This window comes from Taeniopygia guttata, chromosome 8, assembly GCF_048771995.1.
Source record: "Taeniopygia guttata chromosome 8, bTaeGut7.mat, whole genome shotgun sequence".
In the NCBI taxonomy this organism is placed as follows: Eukaryota; Metazoa; Chordata; class Aves; order Passeriformes; family Estrildidae; genus Taeniopygia; species Taeniopygia guttata.
In genome coordinates this window covers 985,680-1,004,914 of record NC_133033.1, presented here as the reverse complement: position 1 = coordinate 1,004,914, position 19,235 = coordinate 985,680, and the positions used below count along the sequence as shown (strand labels likewise).

The 19,235-nt window shown below is 49.6% G+C and overlaps 2 protein-coding genes across 2 annotated transcripts; one reads left to right on the top strand and one right to left on the bottom strand.

The window, feature by feature from the left end:
* Positions 1-475: 475 nt before the first annotated feature.
* LOC115496174 (biotin-dependent 3-methylcrotonyl-coenzyme A carboxylase beta1 subunit) lies at positions 476-11,814 on the top strand. Its single transcript, XM_030278980.4, has 13 exons — positions 476-554; positions 2,218-2,509; positions 4,419-4,615; positions 5,511-5,689; positions 6,474-6,554; positions 6,738-6,916; positions 7,642-7,834; positions 8,755-8,846; positions 9,025-9,181; positions 9,695-9,817; positions 10,128-10,270; positions 10,607-10,688; positions 11,606-11,814. Exons 2-13 carry the CDS (start codon positions 2,229-2,231, stop codon positions 11,687-11,689), a joined length of 1,791 nt encoding a protein of 596 aa, XP_030134840.4. The 5' UTR covers positions 476-554; positions 2,218-2,228; the 3' UTR covers positions 11,690-11,814.
* On the bottom strand, positions 11,804-19,216 carry RPE65 (retinoid isomerohydrolase RPE65). Its single transcript, XM_072932995.1, has 14 exons — positions 19,063-19,216; positions 18,230-18,312; positions 17,758-17,908; positions 17,376-17,483; positions 17,141-17,282; positions 16,439-16,586; positions 16,100-16,181; positions 15,770-15,902; positions 15,525-15,664; positions 14,567-14,696; positions 13,604-13,718; positions 13,405-13,499; positions 13,203-13,314; positions 11,804-12,722 (listed from the first exon to the last, which is right to left on the bottom strand). Exons 1-14 carry the CDS (start codon positions 19,071-19,073, stop codon positions 12,571-12,573), a joined length of 1,602 nt encoding a protein of 533 aa, XP_072789096.1. The 5' UTR covers positions 19,074-19,216; the 3' UTR covers positions 11,804-12,570.
* Between the last annotated feature and the right edge of the window lie 19 nt (positions 19,217-19,235).

The window sequence follows — 19,235 nt, the reverse complement described above, 5'->3', positions numbered from 1 at the left end:
AGTCATCCCTTAATTATTGCTACCCAGCCTTGTTAATATGTATAATACAGATAAAGAGCTCCCTGGCAGGGATGCATTTTAATGAAGGCACTGAAAGGCAACACACAGTAATTTCTAGAAGGTTGTGCCATGGTTGACAATAGCAAACCAAAGCAGCCCAGGGATTGGATGAGGTGTGGAAGGAGAAAAAACAAATTCGTATTAATATTCTAATGAGAATCTTAATTTCAGAGAGGACACCTGGGGCACAGGACACACAAGGAAGGGGACACCCAGGGTCATGGGACAGCAGGGACAAAGGATACACATGGCATAGGACACTCGGGACACAGGACACTGCAGGCACAGGACACCGAGGACAGGGGACACACATGGCACGGACACAGGACACTGCGGGCACAGGACACCAGGGACAGAGGACACACATGGCACGGGCACAGGACATCAGGGACAGAGAACACACATGGCACTGGCACGGGATACTCCGGGCACAGGACACCGGGGGCGGGCCGCCCTTCGGAGCCGCCCCGAGAGGCGGGAGGGTACCGGACGGGGTAAGGAAGGGGCGGTGGCGGCAGGGTCCGGCCGGGCCGCGGCGGGCACGGGGCGGGCGGGGAGTGGGGCCAGCGGGGGCCGGGGAGCTCCGGCGGAGCGGCCGCGGCCCCGCGCTCCCTACCCGGCCCGGGCGGTCCCGGTCCCGGCCCCACCGCGCTCCGCAGGCCCGGCTGGGCCCGGCCCGGAGCGGGGCTGTCCTCTTGCGGCCGCCGTGGCACAGCAGGGACCGGGGTATCCCTTAGGAATCCCTCAGGAACCGGGGGTGTCCCCTCACAGCTCCCGCAGGAACCGGGGTGTCCCCTCAGGAACCGGGGTGTCCCCTCAGGAATCCCGCAGGAACCGGGGGTGTCCCCTCAGGAATCCCGCAGGAACCGGGGTGTCCTCTCACAGCTCCCGCAGGAACAGGGGTGTCCTCTCAGGAATCCCGCAGGAACCGGGGTGTCCCCTCACAGCTCCCGCAGGAACCGGGGTGTCCCCTCAGAAATCCCTGAAATCCCTCAAGAACCGGGGTGTCCCCTCAGCAATCCCGCAGGAACCGGGGTGTCCCCTCAGCAATCCCGCAGGAACAGGGGTGTCCCCTCAGGAATCCCTCAGGAACCGGGGTGTCCCCTCAGGAATCCCGCAGGAACAGGGGTGTCCCTTCACAGCTCCCGCAGGAACCGGGGTGTCCCCTCAGAAATCCCTGAAATCCCTCAAGAACCGGGGTGTCCCCTCAGGAATCCCGCAGGAACCGGGGGTGTCCCCTCACAGCTCCCGCAGGAACAGGGCTGTCCCCTCAGGAATCCCTCAGGAACCGGGGTGTCCCCTCAGGAATCCCGCAGGAACCGGGGGTGTCCTCTCAGGAATCCCGCAGGAACAGGGGTGTCCCCTCACGAATCCCTCAGGAACCGGGGGTGTCCCCTCAGGAATCCCTCAGGAACCGGGGTGTCCCCTCAGGAATCCCGCAGGAACAGGGGGTGTCCCCTCAGGAATCAAACAGGAAAAGGGGTGTCCCCTCAGGAATCCCGCAGGACCATGGGTGTCCCCTCACAGCTCACGCAGGAACCGGGGTGTCCCCTCAGGAATCCCGCAGGAACCGGGGGTCTCCCCTCAGGAATCCCTCAGGAACCGGGGGTGTCCCCTCAGGAATCCCGCAGGAACCGGGGGTGTCCCCTCAGGAATCCCGCAGGAACAGGGGTGTCTCCTCAGGAGTCCCGCAGGAACCGGGGTGTCCCCTCAGGAATCCCGCAGGAACCGGGGGTGTCCCCTCACGAATCCCTCAGGAACCGGGGTGTCCCCTCAGGAATCCCTCAGGAACCGGGGGTGTCCCCTGAGGGGTGTCCCCTCACGGTGCCCGCGGCAGGGCAGGCCCCGGGCTGTCCCCTCAGGCAGAATGGAGTCGGGGTGTCCCCTCATGTCCCCTGAGGGAACAGGGGGTGTCCCTCATGTCCCCTGAGGGGTGTCCCCTCACGGTGCCCGCGGCAGGCCAGGTACCAGAATGTCCCTTCAGGCAGAATGGAGTCGGGTGTCCCCTCACGGCCCCCGCGGCACCGGGGCTGTCCCCTCAGGCAGAATGGAGCCGGGGTGTCCCCTCATGTCCCCTCATCCCCTCAGCGAAGGGCCCGCGCTGCCCCTCAGCCGAGGGAGCCCGCTCTGTAATTCCTGTCCCTCGCTGTCCCTCAGCTCTCGGGGCCATGTGGAGCCCGGCCCTGCTGCAGCCCCTGACCCGCCTGCTCCAGAGGGAATATCGGGAGAAAACCCCTTTCTGCCTGCTCCAGAGGGAACATCGGGAGCTGCCGCTGCCTGGACAGGGCTGGGGAAGGACACAGCACCTGCCTCCCCGCCGGTTTTTAAGTAATAAACCCAAATCCAGGCGCCATCCCAAAAAATTCCCAGTTCTAGACGGACGTGTCCCCACCGTGTACCGACATGTGTTCGAAGGGAATTTAAGGAACAGCGAGGCTGTGATTAAAAGGTAATAAAGTGGTTTCATGGGGTTTTTAGAGCATTGCTATGTGTGACATGGTGTAAGAGTCACTTTTGGGCACTTTAGGGACTTTTAACACAGGAAAATATTTGCCTCGTGGAGCAATGTGGCTGCCGAATCCCTGGAAGTGTCCAAGGCCAGGTTGGACAGGGTTTGGAGCAGCCTGGTGTCCCTGCCCGTGGCAGAGGGTGGCACTGGATGAGCTTTGAGGTCCTTTCCAGCACAAACCAGTCAGTGAAATGTTGACTGAAACACCCAAATCGAGGTGCGAACTATTTAAAACAGTGCCATGTGTTGTTTTGCGTATATTGCCAAGAAATACTTTTTCCAGACCTACGTAACATTTGTTTCGTGTTGCATTTCGAATGCAAAGACGTAAATGGTGACTCACACACTCCTGACGGTGTAGGGGATGGGTGCTGCAGTCCGTCATCATTTACAGATAAAACAACAAAATGTGTTTTATGTGTTTGTCCCGGAAGATCGGATGGCACAATTGCAAAGGCCTTTGTTCAGGGGAGTGATCCACGAGCTGGAAGCAAAGCTTTGGAAAACACACTGTGCCCTCCTGTGGTGGTATTGAGGACAGGATCAAAATCCTTTTCCTCCGAAGTTTTTCCAGCCTCCAGAGTGTGCAGGGAGCCACATTCATCACAGAGTCACACCCAAAGTTCTGTGTGAGTCTTTGTGTCAGACAACATTTACAGTTGAAAGTGATGCATCTGGGGCAAATGTCTGAAATAACGGAAGAACTTGGTTTATTTAAGACCAAAACTGAGATACCGTGTTTATTTATAGTTTATTCGTTTTTTTACCTGTACATGGTGCTGCACTGACAATACCATTGGGTAATCACTTCCTCCTTGTGACACTGCAGTGTTCCCTGCTTTTAGTATATCTTCCACATTTAGTAATTTATTCCACTTCCCAGTTACTGATTTTTGTCAGATAAACTTGTTGCAGGACCTGACAGAGGAAGCTCTTGGCTGGATTTTTCCCAAAAGGAAATGGAACATGAAGGTTCATCCTGAATTAGGACAGGCACACTATGATAGCCTCATTATTATATATTATATTATTGACTTTATTAAACAGCTTTTGGCTAACTAAAGTGAAATGTTTGCTTTAAATAATAGACCTTTGCTTTTTATTACACCTTGGAAAAACAATAATCTGAAAATGTGAATTTATCTTCATTTTCATGCCATTTGTGTGAAAACTGTGCAATATATTTAAGCTCAATCTGCTAAAGGGTAACTTGTAAGGAAAATGGTTTGTATCAGGAGGGCCCTCAAAGCCCACCCAGTGCCACCCCTGCCATGGCAAGGACACCTCCCGCTGTCCCAGGGTACTCTAAGCCTCATCCAGCTGGCCCTGGGCACTGCCAGGGATTCAGGGGCAACCACAGCTGCTCTGGGAATTCCATCCCAGCCCCTCCCAAGGAACAATTCCCAATTCCCAATCTGCCATCCATCTGTGCCCTCTGTCAGTGAAGCCATTCCCTGTGTCCTGTCCCTCCATCCTTGTCCCCAGCCCCTCTCCAGGCCCTGCCAGGGGCTCTGAGCTCTCCCTGGATCCTTCTCCTCTCCAGGGGAGCCCCCCCAGCTCTCCCAGCCTGGCTCCAGAGGGGCTCCAGCCCTGCAGCAACTCCGGGGGTTCCTCTGGACAGGGCAGGATGAGCTTCTCATCCACCAACACCCCAAATCCTCCCAGGGCTCCTCTCCATCCCTTCTCCCACAGCCCGTGTTTGCCCTTGGGATTTTCCAGGACCTGCCCTTGGCCGTGTTGGACTCCTGAGGTTCCTCCAGCCCCACCTCTCCCCCTGTCCGTGTCCCTCCAAAGTCACCCCTCCCCACAGCTTTGTTCCCATCGACTTTGTGGCTTTTTTTCCCATCAGATACTCGGAATTGCTGGAGAGGGCGAAGAAAGGAGGGGGAGAAAACGCCATCCTGCGGCACACGCAGCGCAACAAGAAGGTGTTCGTGCGGGAGCGCCTGAGGCTGCTGCTGGACGATGCAGATTTCCTGGAGCTGTCCCCGCTGGCAGGGCTGGACCTGCCCTACGGGGATGTCCCTGCTGCCGGCTGCCTCACGGGTAATGGGATGTTGGGGACACTGGGAAAGGAAAACCGTGGGGGAAAAGGATGTATGGAATAAAGTTTATGGGGTATTTTAGTATCTGAAGTGCTTTCCTAGGAAAAGTTAACGCTGGTTTTATCAAGTTCTTCTTCCCAACAGGGAAGAGTTCAGCCACTGCTGTATTACTATAATGGGAGAAACATTTGAAAAAATGGTTTTTAATTTCTTCTAGATTTAGTAATTCTACTTACCACTTACTAATTGTTTTGTCTCAAAAAATGTAGGGTGATGTGTCAAATCAGCTGTTGCCTCTTAACGGAGAGAGGACAAAGTTACTGTGAGAAACAGGAGCTGTGACATACATTTTGAAGTGTTATTCAAATCACTGCATTTTCTCTGCTGACATTGTCTTGTTAAACTGGAACAGTTTAAACTGGAACAGCTCTTCAAAATGAAATTTCATTGAAATTCAACTTTACTCAATATCAGCAAAATTGCATTTAGAAGAGTGGTTCCAGTTTAAAAAGTAACCAGAAGAACAGTATAAAACCCCCTTTTTTATTACAGATTGTTGTATTTTTCCGTTTTACAAGGGTAATTTTTAATTGCCTTCCCTTTTATCTCAAGGGTTGGGAGTTACAGTGTGTTTTTTTCTGTTACATTGTCAGCAGAAGTAAGTAAATTTATTTGAGGTTCTTCTGTCATTTAGGTGATTTTTTTAAAACACTGTAATTCTAGAGAAGAGTGTAAATTTCTTCCCTGTGTGGTATTTTCACGTTAATTTGGACCTTCTTGATGTAGCATTACTGAGAAAAACTCCTGAAAAAGTTGAAAAAGTTTAAAAGTTTGCCCCCCTTGCTTTGCCTGTTGCTTTAGAGAGTCCTGGTAAGTATCTGTGGTACTGCTTGCAGGAATTGGCAGAATCTGTGGGGTCTGGTGTGTCTTCATTGCAAGTGATGCCACTGTGAAAGGAGGAACCATTTACCCAATTGGAGTGAAAAAGCAATTGAGAGCCCAGGAAATTGCCATGGAGAACAGGCTGCTGTCTGTGCACCTGGTGGACAGCGGGGGAGCCTTCCTACCCCTGCAGGTACTGCTGGCACTCTGCAGAGCAGAAAATATCAGTATTTATTTCATCACCTGGGCTAGTCCTGCACCTCCCACCTGATCCGAGGTTAGACACTCCAGTGAGTGTGCTGAGCTGCTGTTGTGTCTGATAAATGAGTACATAGTGGGAGGTGTCTATTTTCACTCCAGAATCTCTAAAGTGTTTGTATTTTATTGCCCTGTTTGTGCCAGTGGTGCACTAAGCTCTGTGGCCTTTAAAAGTGGAGTTTTTGCAATTCTGACTGCGAAATAAGAATTTGAACAGGTTCTTTGGTGAAATGCAGAAATCATCCTGTCATAGAGACAGGAGGTGTTCTCTATCCACACTGAGGGCAAGCACACAGGAAAAGTTACCTGGAATTTTAAAGACATTTAAAGCTATCAAACTTTAAAAGTTACCTGGAAATTTACGTGGAATTGTATCCAAAACTAAGTAAAAAAGGAAACTGCTGAAGGCATTTCACAGATGAAGTAAAGCTACCACCCTTCCCTTCTCCATATTTGCAGTCAGTTTGTATAGAACATGTCGATTTCAGAAAAAATCACAAAACTTAACCTGGGCTTTCAAAGCAAATGGGTATTTTTTTTGGATTTAGCTGTGTGTGAAGGAACATAATGAATGCTATTAATGAAAGGTTCAGGAGTGATTATTAATGGAACCTTCCCAGGGTTGGTTTTGGTGTGTTTGGGAATGAATGGAGGGAAGAGGAAGCATCAAGTTTCATAGCTAACATTAAAAATCCCTTTTTCTTTTCCCTGTCCCTCAGTCAGAGCTGTTTCCTGACAAGCTGCACGGTGGCCGAATTTTCTACAACGAGGCAATCATGTCTGCCATGGGAATCCCTCAGGTACAGTGGCATGGGGAGTGCACGGGGGTGTAGGAAAGGTGTAAATGCATAGTAAATTTTGTTCTGTCTCTAGTTTGTTCCCCAAGCTGTGATTTAGGACTTTCTGTGTTTCTGAAACAACTTTGGGCTTGGCTTTGCCTTTCCTGACCCCTCTGCAGCGCTGCTGTGTCTGTGTCCCCTCAGGTGGCCGTGGTGTGTGGCTCCTGTGTGGCTGGAGGTGCCTATGTGCCCACCATGGCTGAGGAATCCGTGATCATTGATAAAATTGGGACTCTGTTCCTTGCTGGGCCACCCCTGGTGAAAGCTGCCACGGGAGAAGATGTCTCTCCTGAGGACCTTGGAGGAGCCAGGCTTCACTCACAGTATGTGGAGTATTCTCAAAACCAGGGAATTCAGCATGCTCAGCCTGAAAGGAATGTGGCATTGGTGTTTCAGAGCAGGGCTTGGAGTGCAACCTGTGGTTACACTGTTTTGCCTTCTCAGGTTCAGGGGTTTGGGTTAAATCAGCCAAAGGGAAGTAAAATGAAGTTATTGATGGGGTGAGGCAGGGACAGGTTGGATTTGGATGTCTATTGTTCCATATACTTCTTGAACAACTTCAGGCAAGTAATTTCCTCTGTGCCTCACAAGGAGCAGCTACAGAGGAGGGATGCTATCTCCTCTTTTCCAAGTGTTTTCCAGAATATACATATTTAACCCAATTATGCTACATGGAATGCATTCCTGTCTTTATATCTTGGCTGCAACCACTTATTTTGAAATAGCTCCTAAAGTTTGCTTTCATCTTTTCCCTTTTTGATATTGTCTGCAACAACAGCATCACAAAAATAAATGCCAAGGTGTTTCTTTAATCCAAATATACACAAAAGTCACGGGGAGGAACAAGTCCTTACTGTGAATTTAATTTGGGATTGGACTGCTCAGAAATTCCACTGAGTGACTGCTTTCAGTTCATTCATACAGAAACAAATCACACAGTATTTCCACAGGGCATTTGTAGAATCTCAGCTTTTCCCCTAGAGTTTGGGTTTTCCCTCAGGACTCAGAACTCATGAATTCAATGCTAATTAATGTCTCTGTCTCCTAGAGTCAGTGGCTGCAGTGACCATTTTGCACCCTCAGAAGAGGAGGCCTATGAGTGCATTCGTAATGTTGTCTCTACCTTAAACTGTGAGCCAGTGCCAGAGCAGAAGAGGGAGCCTGACAGTCCCTTGTACAGCCCTGAGGAGCTCCTGGGCCTGGCACCACTGGGTTACAGCTGCACTCTTCCTGTCAAACTAGTAAGGGAGCAAGGATTTCATTCCTGCCTCCTTCACTCTGCTCTATCCCACAGCTCCAGGTGTTATTCTGAATTATTACCTCATCTGTTGCCAGTCTGTCCTAAGCCTGAAACAAAGCAGGATGGCAACAGTTCTGTGGGATTATAGAAAATATTTAACCTGAAATCCTGCTGGAGATAAAATAATCCCAGATTGTGCCAGTGCTGCCCAGCTGTTTCTATGCACTGTTGGGATGCTTTCTTTCTGTCTTTCACTGCCTTGAGAACATACAATCCTTTAATGCCTGCGTTTCCCTTCCCCTACCTTTTTGTTTCTTCTCCCCAAGTGTTCAAGATGATGTAAAAGAAATGGTGAAATTACTGACTGAAAAACCAACACAGCTCAAATCAAACTTGTTTGGGGTTGGGACAGACACTAAAGCTTAAGCAGAGATATGCAGAGGTGCCCACAGTGTTTCCATTGTGTTTTACATGAGATTTTGTCTCCATAGATGTGAATGCAGTATGTTTTCCAGTGGTAAATTCCTGCACTTGAGGGAATTGACTGTAGAAATCTTTGAAGGCAGCTTTTAACTGTGTTGGAAAAAAGCATGAGCCATATGAACCAAGCATTTCTTCTGCACAAAATCTGAAACTGCACACACTGGGGTTTGGTTTTTGCTATTTTACATTTTTATGCACAGGAACAAGTGTGTTTTGTAAAACTAAAATAATTTTGGAGTTGGCCTTTGTCTTAAAATACACAGTTGGTAATTAAACTGAACACAAATTTGGAAGGTTTGTGCATACTGAGCATTTAGCAAGTCACCCAAAGACCACCTACCCATCTTGCATAACTCAGGTACTGTTTGAAGAGCATTTCTTTTAGCAGAACTCTTCACCATTTCTCTAGTAAAGTAAAGTCTGTGTATTGCTTTGCAGGTTCTGAGCCGGCTGGTGGATGGAAGCAGATTCCAGGAATTCAAGGCTACTTATGGAACAACACTAGTGACAGGATTTGGCCATGTGGAAGGGTATGGCTGGGAACATTCCCCATCCAAATGGATGGACATGCATTTCTCAACAGCTTTTGTGTCCTCAGCAGGTTCCACACCATTCCAATCATTCCTAGGGCTCAAAAATCATGGAATTGCTGAGGTTGGGAAGAACCTCTCAGATCATGGAGTCCAACTGTCCATGTTTGTTCTGCAGGCACTTGGTGGGGATAGTGGCCAACAATGGGGAGCTGGCTCACGATGCTGCTCTCAAGGGCAGCCACTTTGTCCAGCTCTGTGGCCAGAGGGGAATTCCCATCCTCTTCCTGCAAAACACTGCTCCACAGCCAGCAGGGCCTGCAAGCATCTCACAGGTATGGCATGTTAGCCTCAATGCATTTCAAACAACTCCTAGTTCTTGTTGTGCCTAAAGTTACATTTTCAGAATTATTAACTGTTAGGAAAACTAGTTTTTTAACCACTCTTGATGGAGCTTCATAATGACTTTGCTAACAGAGAGATTTAAGTGTTCTCACTTGAATTTTAAGCAGGGCTGGATGCTGATGTGAAATGATACTGTTCAGTTAGCAAGGCAGGCTGGAAACTTTGGAACTTGCAGTGCTTTTGACATTGAAATACAGCTTATTGATTCCTCTGCTAGCTCTGCACTCCAGAAAATTGGCAATTTCTCTTTTGAAAGTGAAGGTATTAAAGCCCAGTAGGATTTCTCCTGGGCTAAGGAAAGTAAAACCGCCATTAGATCCCAGATCTGTTTCTGCAGAATTGTAAATAAATAAATAGCTAATTTAGAAATACAAGTTTGTTGGGAGTGGAGAGAATCTAGAATAAAGTCTTAAAGGATCTAAAATATTTATTTTTAATTCCAGGCAGAGGCTCATTCCAACAGGCTGAAGGCCCAGGCCTCCATGATGGCTGCAGTTGCCTGTGCTGCTGTTCCCAAAATAACCATTGTCATTGGAGGCTGTTTTGGGAGTGACAGCTACATCATGGTATGGATGGCACCAGCCCAGGGCTTGGGGACACACCTGTCACACTGCTCAAGTGTCACTGCATTTCTAAAACACAGCTGGGGAGCTCGAGCTCTGAACTCATATTTAAGTAAGAAATGCAACACTGCATGTGATTGCTGAAAAGTAAACATGGAAGAATTAAACATGGAAGTGCTTGGAATTCAAAATGAAATATTAAAATAGAAATATTGAAGGCGGTGGGGAGGTGGTGGTTCCTAGCACAGGGTGTCTGTCCTCTTTATGATTCCTCTCAGTGAGTTTGTTCTGTTCTTTGGTTTTTTCCTTGTAGTGTGGGAGATCATTCAGTCCAAACTTTCTGTTCCTGTGGCCCAATGCAAGAGTTGGTCTTGTTGATTCTCAGCATTTCCCCACAGTTCCACCAGCTGGGGACAGGACAGGAGAGGAACTGGAGCTAAAACAGCTGAAGGCAAAGTAAGGACATTCACTATAAACCTGACAGGGATTTCTTTGTTAAATGACCTACTTTTGTTCATCTTACAGAGCAACACATCCCAACTAATGAAACAAACATGGATCTACTGCAAAAATATTTTAAATTTCCACATAGTTTGATATCTTTCTGTTAGGGTCTTCCCATTACTGCAGAATAGTCATTTCTGTTATTTGCTGGTTTCTGACTAATTTTAACAGCAGTGCTGCCCATTCTCCTCAGGTGGCTGGATCTGCCTGTTTCAGCTGTAATTTATTTTCACTGCTCTGCTGTTTTTATTGTGCTTTTAAGCTTGTTCAATTCCCTGCCCTCTCCAGGCTAGAGGAAGAAAGCAGTGCCTTTTACTCCTCTGCCAGGCTCTGGGATGATGGGATCATTCTACCTCAAGACACCAGGAAGGTGGGTTTTCCTTTTAGGCCATTTTATTCTCCAGTCTCACAGTGGGTGAACATGACTCACTCAGGGTTGGCAATGTGCTGATTCCAGACCTGGGAGTCCCACTTCACTCCATGGAATTTCTCTGTAATTCTCATCCTGTCTCTTCCCCATTAGTTTATAAAAAAAGTTTCTCTTGAATTCTGGTTACTTGACCACAGCATTTCCTCACTGAGCCTCTCCTTTGACTTTACCATAATTTGAATCTGCATCTGAATCCCTTTTTTCCATGTAATTACCCATATCTTCACTCTTTGGAGTTCAAGCTCCTCAGAATTCCTTTTGTTTCCAAAACATTCTTTTATCCTCGGATGCTGCTTGTTGCAATTTTCTCTTCCTGCTTTAAATTTGCTGTGTACATTTGGGATGCTCCCCTGCCTTTTTATTGATTTAAAATTGGCAGACATCCCTCCCTCCACTAGGTTCTTTCTGAAAGCTGCTGCCTTTGTTCTTTTATTTTTCCTTGTTAGATTGTTTATTAGCAATAAAAATCTTCTCTGCACTTCTGAAGTTTGTTTACTTGAAGATCTCAATCTGTCCTGGTTTCAGCTGGGGTTAAATTACAACACAGCCCTTCTAAATATGGGGCATATTTATGGAACTATGTGGATGGTAAAGATTTTTATGGAGTTTATGGAAACTTTGATAATGGGAGAGCACCAAGAAGTTTTTTTAGTCCTAGAGCCCTGAAATTCCCACTTTATGAGCTACACATGAAAATGAGAATTGAACTGTTCATTTTACTGTGTTCAGTGTTTCACAAACAGAAGGAACAAATAAATAAGCACAGAACTAATGAGTTGTACTGTTGTTTTGGTGGTTTGTTTTTTTTTTTTTGAGGCTCATTGTTTATTTTTTTGTTTTGTTTTGTTTTTAATTAGGTGATTGCCCAGTGCTTGGAGATCATGGAACAGAAGAAGTACCAGGCTGTGTCTCCCCGTCCCCATCCCATCATGAGGATGTAACTGCAGCCCCCTCTACCAGAAACCTCTACCAGAACTCTGAGTAGAAACATTTTATAATTCTTTGATACCATTAATAAAAGTGTTGAACAACTGAAGACAAACAAGAATCCCAGATTTTAAATCTGCTGGCAGGAAGTTTTTATTCTCAACAATAACCTCTTTTAACATGAGCTGAAAGTTTATTTTGGGAGAAGGAAGGATTAAGCTGAACATCTGTAGCACTCTAAGGAAGCAAAGTCAGCCCAGGGGGTAACAATTGCTTGATTTTCTCATGTCCATGTTTTCACATGAAATCCAGAAATCAAGGAGCTGCACTTGGACTAAAGAAAGGGAAAAGAGCAAACACACAAGGGAAGGTGTGCAGTTTGCAGCCTGGGTGAAGAACAAAACTCTACCTGCCACCCTCTTGGGATTCCCAAAGCAGCTGTGGCAAAGCTCCACTGGGATTGCTCTGAGGATACCACAGAAATGACCAGGATGATGTTTAAATCCAGAATCCTTCAGTAAAGGCTAAAAATTCTCAACCTTGTAACAGAGCACAGCCAGTTGTACACAAGGTTACCACATGTCATGTAAAAGTGTTGAGGTTACTCTCTGCTCTTTTAGCCTCTTCACTCTGCTGCAGCTACAAAGTTTAATTTTGCACAGAGCCTCTCCACCACCCCCAACTTGTGGTTTAACTGGAAATGGTACCAAAGGGTGCGTTTAAAAAATACCTGATTAACCGTTTTGAAGAATCATTGACAAGACTGAACTGCTTGAGCTGAGCTAAGCAGCCCCACAAATGCAAAGGGCTGTGGAAGGAGTTTGGGTCACCTGTAAATGGAGACTGCACCTTTTGGGAGCTGCAGGAAGCCCGGGGCAGGTGTTGCTGTTTGTGCTCACGCTCTCTTGAAGCACCCATGGAATGTCACGGGAATGTTCACCTCCACCTCGGCCCTGGCCACCTCGCTCATGTCTTTGGCGTTGAGGATGAGGAGGAAGGCGGGCTTGGGCCCCACCCCCGGGCTGATCACGATGCTCAGCACCACCCCTGCAAGGTGAGAACACGGTGGGTGTGGGCTGTGTCTGACCCCGGCTGGGCAAGGCAGAGCAGCCCTGGCACTCGGGGCACCAGAAATCCCGGGAGTGTCGATGCTGAGGGGCACGGGCAGGGACACAGCACAGGCTGCCCAGGGAAGCTGTGGCTGCCCCAGCCCTGCAAGTGTCCAAGGCCAGGTTCAAGGCTTAGAGCGACCTGGGGTAGTGGAAGGTGTCCATGCCCATAGCAGGGGATGGAACAGGATGAGTTTTAAGGTTCCTCCCAACCCCAAAATTTTATTATTCTAGTTTTACCGTGTTTCCTCAAAAATTTCCCACCAGTGTTAGCATCTGTTCCATCTCATGCGGGAGCTGCCTGCGGGCTCTGCCCTGCCCAGCTGTGGCACAGCCCTGCAGCCAGCCTGGCACAGCCCTCCCAGTCCCAATCCCAGTCCCAATCCCAATCCCAATCCCACCAACCTCCCAGCATTACCATCATCTTCCTCCAGTGCATCTGGGTGGGAGACAAAGATCGGCTCCGATGGGTACGCATCCGGCTCCTGCCACACCCAGGTCTCCTTGGTTTTCACGTTCAGCTTGCAAAGCTAAAGGTGGGGACAACGCACAACCACAGAGCTCAGAAACACTCCTTGTTGTCCCCAAACTGAAGCCACCCCCTGTTGGCTGATAGTTACCCTGTCTGGGACAAAATGGTTCAGCCCCAGCCCATAGGTGTACGTGTACGGCTTCCCTCCGTACTTGGTGTAGTTGATCTGAGGGAATTCAAAGGCTACAAGGAAAAATAAATGTGTAAAAATGCTGAGGGTTAGTGGGACTCGATGTGCAGGCAGCACTTGGCTGCTGTGACCCGGGGGAGCTGGGGTGTCATCGTACCGTGACGTGGCCCTGAGAAAATCACCTCTGGCTCCAGCCAGATGGTCTCGTCACTGCGCAGCGTCGCTGTGGCTGTCGTGTAGGGCAGGGTGACCAGGTTCTTCCCTGTGTCAGCCTGTGACAAAGAGAAATAAGTGCCCAAGAGATTGGAGAAAAGTTTTGGTTTATTTGCACAGAACTGTAGCAAACAGCACTGAAAGGGAAGGCAGTGACGTGTGGCAGAGCCTCAGGAGCGGCAGGAGGCGACTGCTGCTGTGTGCTTGGCAGTGCTGCAAGAACTGTCCTGTTCCTCAGCCTAAACACAATTTCCCTCCCTGCTGAAGGCATTCAGAGGTTTATTAAGCACTGCCACGTGGGCTTGCACGTCTCACTTGATCCACAGCCCAGTGAGCTCCGTGAGAGGCTCTGCTGACCGGTGCCCTGCAGCCCTTGGCCCACCCGCCAGCCCCCACGAGCGGGGTCATGGAAAGGAACCCAGAGCTGCCAGCCAGAGAGCTCTGTCTGTGCCAGGCTGGCAGCTCCAGGGACCCCACACCGAGGGCTGGAGGATTTAACCACACATGCTTGGGCTGTGGCTGCTCCCTTCTGTGCTGTGAGCAGATCCAGTATTAACTGCTGCCCCACAGGCTCTGCCATGAATGGTAACACATGGAGTCATCAAAGAGTTTGGGTTGGAAGGGACCTTAAAGTTCATCTCATTTTCTTCACCACATGCAGGGGACACCTTCCACTAGACTAGTTGCTCAGAACTCCATCCAGCCCAACCTTGGACACTTCCAGGGATGGGGCAGCCACAACCTCACTTGGCAACCATATAAATAAACCAGAAAAACATTGATCAGCTAAAGAAAATACAAAGTTTCTCTGAAAGCCCATACTTCAAGTTTGCCCTCTTAATTGAAAGGCTGAATTTGAAGTGAGTGGGGCAGGAGGGCTGGCAGGGAGAGCAGCAGGCTCCAGTACCTTGTCGATGCTCAGGGGCAGGACGTATCTGCGGGCCTCGGGCTGCGGCGCCTTCTCCGCCTGCCGCTTCACCTCGTCCCAGTTGGCACGGAGGTTGGCCAGGTACAGGTAATTGTAGACAAACTCAAACCTGCACCAAACAGCATCACAGAGAAAAACACAGCTGGGCTTTGCAAGTGTGGGGGAAGTGTAGGTTGTTTTCGACTAAAATTCATGGAAGTGTAGAATGGTTTGGGGTGGGAGGGGCCTTAATATGTATCTATTCCCAGCCCCTGCCATGGGCAGGGACACCTTCCACTATCCCAGGGTGCCCCAAGCCCTGTCCAGCCTGGCCTCAGACACTGCCAGGGATGGGGCAAAACAGAGTGGCAGAAGCCCCAGTCCAGCTCCTCAGCAGAGCTGAGCTGTGTGTGCACCACAGCTCCTGTCAGGTATTCAGCACAAGCATAGGAAGGGCCTTGGAGCAACCTTGATCATGGCAGGGGGTGGAACAAGATGAGTTTTATGGTCCCTTCCAACTCAAAGCAGTCTGGAATTCTATGATCTTATGCCAGAATCAGCTCAGCTCAGGGTGTCCTGGATATGCAGCCAGCAGAGGATTGAGCTAAATAATTTCAATGCCACATTTCTGTGTTTACATGAAGAGCCAGCGTTCAAGCCTCACACACACCCTGCTCATTGCAGCCCCAGGAGCCAGAATAGCATCAACCCTTCACCAGTCACTAACATCTCTTAAAGATAAAAGTAAATAAAAGATAAAAATATTTTTCTCCTGGATTATGAGTGCCAAGCAGGCCCCTTGCACCTCTAGAGATGAAAATGCTGTATAGTCTACATGCCACTACGTGTTAAATGGATTGGTGGAAGTGCCAGAGGCCCCAGCAGGGATATGCCAGGGCAGGGAGTAGCGTGTGTGGTGCAAGGGGCAGTTGTGATGCCCAGGGACCCTTGGCCTCACCCCTTCCAGGTGCACAGGTCCACGATCAGGAACCCGTTGTCCTCGTAGGTGTTGATGTGGTGGAAGAGGTTGAAGGCCGAGGTGCGGAACTTGAGGTTGAGGAGCCTGCCTTTCTTCTTCTCTGCCACATGAAGCCACACCTGGAAACCAAACAGCAGCTGGGCTTAGGCTCAGGGAAATGAAGGTGAAGCCAATGGTCTGGCTGCCCAGTCCAGCCCAGTTTGGGATGACCCCATGCTGCTTACCCCCATGGTCTCGTTGGACTCGAAGCAGTCCATGTAGTTGGCTCCCCAAAGGCTCCAAGAGGAGAGGAACTTGAGGAGGTTGATTTTCACTGGTGTCTCCACAAACACGATGTAGTTTGGGGTCAGCCCAAAGCTGTTGTGAAAGGCAGGGGAGCACATCAGGCTCACTGGGGTCAGTTTGGAAGAAAACCGTGGAGTTGCTCATTGTAAACACATGGATCATCACTCAAAATGACCCTGATTTTGGTTAATCACCTAATTTTCATTGCTGATTACATGTGAAAACTAGTCCCTGGTTCCAGCTGACATGCTGACCCCATGGAATGTTACCTGTGGACATAGGAGGGCTTAAACCTGTCACTGCATGGGAACTGCACCACCACCTCCGACTTGTTTATGGGGTCTTCCTTGTCTGGAATGGGACAGGTGAGAGGTTATGGAGGTCTCACCCACACTTGGTCTGTACTTACAGCATTTCCCAGCAAATTTCTGCCTTTAACACAGAATCATCATTTAGAAGCCACCTGGAAGTGGCTTAAATACAGCTTAAAAAAAAAATTAAAGGAGCTTAGAAAAAACCTAACTCAATAACAAAGTTCATTTAAAGGATAAAGAAATTACTCATAAGGGAGAAGTTTCCCAGCTGGCTCAGAGGTGGGATTGACTGACCTGCCTGCAGAGGAGGAATCCGGATGATGTTGTAGGCCAGGGAAAAGTTTTTCCCAAAGCAATTCCCAATGTTGTAAACGGTGCCGTCGTTCTCAATGTGGGGATGAGCTGTTGCCCCATTGACAGACACATATTTAGAGAGATCCACCTGGAGAACAGCAGGGACAGAGTCAGGAGCTTCCCTGGCAGGAGGTGGGAAGGCACAAGCTCTGCAAGGTGTTGTGAACCAATACATCCTTGCTCTGCATGTGAGAAGATCCTCTCAAAGTCTGCAATTGAGCTCTGATTTGCAAACTCCAGCCCTAACTTGAAGATGCTTCCTCTGCCATGGGAGAGCTGGGGTGTTCAGCCTGGGGAGGAGAAGGTTCAGGGAGGACCCTTCCAGTGCCTAAAGGGGCTCCAGGAGAGCTGGAGAGAGACAAGGGATGGAGGGGCAGGATATTTAGAGTTAGATGGGATATTGGGAAGAATATCTGTGAGGATGGGCAGGCCCACAGAGCAGCTGTGGCTGGCCCTGGATCCCAGGCTGGACATTGGGGCTTGGAGCCACCTGTGACAGTGGGAGGTGTCCCTGCCATGGCAGGGGTGGCACTGGATGGGCTTTAAGATCCCTGCCAACCCAATTCATTCTGTGAGTCCATGAATTTCATTTTAGTTTTACTTCCTTCCCCACACCTCTGTCTGCCCAGGACAAAGACCCACCTGCTTGATGGTCTCCAGGGTGTCTGGGTTAATCCTGGTGATGAAGTTGGTCTCAGTACAGGCATAGTAATCCTCACCCACAGGGTAAACATTCACCAGTGCGTTATCCGTCACCTCCACACCTTTGAAGTAGGTGAAAAACCTGAGCAGAGAAAACCAACAGACAGTCAGGGGCTCCTGGGGGAGCAGAAATTCCCTAGGACATCCCAGCAATGTCTGCAGCACGCCGAGGTACCTGGAGAAGATGTTCTTGCAGGGGTCTGGGTAGGCGTAGGTGCCAAACTCCGTTATCACGATCCTCTTCTCCGTCATGGCTCGCACGTAGGCGTCGGTCCGGACAAACCTGGGGGCCAGGAGGGGAAAGCCTGTTACACCTGACACCAGGCTGTGCAATAAATACAAATATCCATTGAGGAACCTCACGAGAGCTCTGGGAGCTCTCCAGAACCTCACGCTGCATCTGGAGCTGGGTTTAATGATATCACTGCTACAGCTCTTCCAATAACCACGTGGACTCAAAACAACCAGGATCTCCCACAGGCACAGCCTGTTCCCAGCATTTCAGACAAGCAAATGCTTCCTTATTCATTCCTTTTCCTTGGAAAACTGGCAGGTACCTTCGGTGGTAGGTGACGTGCCCCTCCTTGAAGTCGAACTTGTGGAGCAGTGCCTGGCCATCAAAGAGGTGGTAGAAGGGCTCCGAGCCCACCTCGAACAAGCCAGGACCACATCTCAGGAGGCTTCCTCTCAGCCAGGTGGGAATTCTACCTGTGGGAGACCAGCATTGGGATGGGCACGGCAAATCAGACCAAGGAATTTTTATTGTGACAGCAAGAAAATCAAAACTTCATCTCATTTGCTAATTAAACTTAGTGTTTAAACACACATGAGCTCTTCAAGCTCTGATTTCTTCACACCTGCTGTGGACCAAGACATTCAGTATTGAAATGTCTAAAGAGTTCCCCACCCAATCTGACCTTTCTGTACCCCAAATCACCAGCCCTGTGAGCTCCTTCACAGCCAGCCTTGTAAAGCCTCTGAGCCCTGGAAGCCCCTGAGCTGCAGGAGGAGATGAGGCCCCAGACCGACCTGTGACGTGGGCAGTCACTGGAGAGGACAGCTCCTCCGCCGTCTCAAAGAGCTTCTTGTAGCCTCCAGCAGGATGCTCCACCCTGAAAGGGCACAGCGGGTGAGCCCGGGGCAGGGGCACAGCTGGGAGCCCCCTCCCAGGGAGGGATGGATCTTCCTGCACCGAATGATCCACGACTTGCAAAGAACTTGAGGGAGGAAGAAGCACCTTTCCATGAGGAAAGGCTCTGAGACTCCAAACAGCTGCTGAGAACTGTCCTGGGCACGAGGAGGGACAGGGACACTGAGGGGACAGCCCATACTGCAGTCCAACAAACCAGGACACCCAACTCACCAGAGAGCAAAATCCAGCTTGTATCTCCCAGCTCTTAGAAAAGCCTTTTAATTTTTTTTTTTAAAGCAAATAATTATTTGTTGGGTTCCAATTTTATCTACTGCAAAGCCCATGAAGACACACCAGGCACAGGCTGGTGAACTCTGCCCAGAGCAGCTGTGGCTGCCCCTGGATCCCTGGAATGCCCAAGGCCAGGTTGGACACTGGGGCTGGAGCAGCCTGGGACAGTGGGAGATGTCCCTGCCATGGCAGGGGTGGCACTGGAGGGGCTTTGAGATCCCTCCCAACCCAAACCAGTCTGGGATTCCATTATTTTACTCCAAATTCTGGTCAATCCTCCAGAACCTGTTTCTCCAGACCAGAACCACACCTTGGCATGGGGTGTGGGATGAGGACATGGAGACCTCCCCACTTCTCCTCCCCTCCAAACCCTGCTGCCCCCCAGCCAATGCTGCACCTGGGATGTGCTCCCACAGCGAGGAGCCTCAGGAATACTCACTGGCTGTACATCCTCCGTGATGAAGGGCCCGAGCCTCCAGAGCCAAGCACGGAGCCAGAGCTGTGCTGGCTATTTATGGGGTACTGAGCCCTGCCCAGGGCAGCCCCATCCCAAAACAGCCCCCACCAATGAGAGCACCCCGGAAACAGAGCCGGCTTTCAGCACCAAAATCC

Bases quoted from the DNA above. Each gene is read 5' to 3' on its own strand.
- LOC115496174 (XM_030278980.4), top strand. From the start codon at position 2,229: ATGTGGAGCCCGGCCCTGCTGCAGCCCCTGACCCGCCTGCTCCAGAGG. The intron at 4,616-5,510 runs GTAATGGGATGT...TACTGCTTGCAG, and splicing joins TGCTGCCGGCTGCCTCACGG to GAATTGGCAGAATCTGTGGG. The intron at 8,847-9,024 runs GTATGGCTGGGA...TTTGTTCTGCAG, and splicing joins GGATTTGGCCATGTGGAAGG to GCACTTGGTGGGGATAGTGG.
- RPE65 (XM_072932995.1), bottom strand. The intron at 13,719-14,566 runs GTACTGGAGCCT...TCTTTGTCACAG, and splicing joins TGCCCCTGAGCATCGACAAG to GCTGACACAGGGAAGAACCT. The intron at 13,315-13,404 runs GTAACTATCAGC...CCCCACCTTTAG, and splicing joins ACCATTTTGTCCCAGACAGG to CTTTGCAAGCTGAACGTGAA.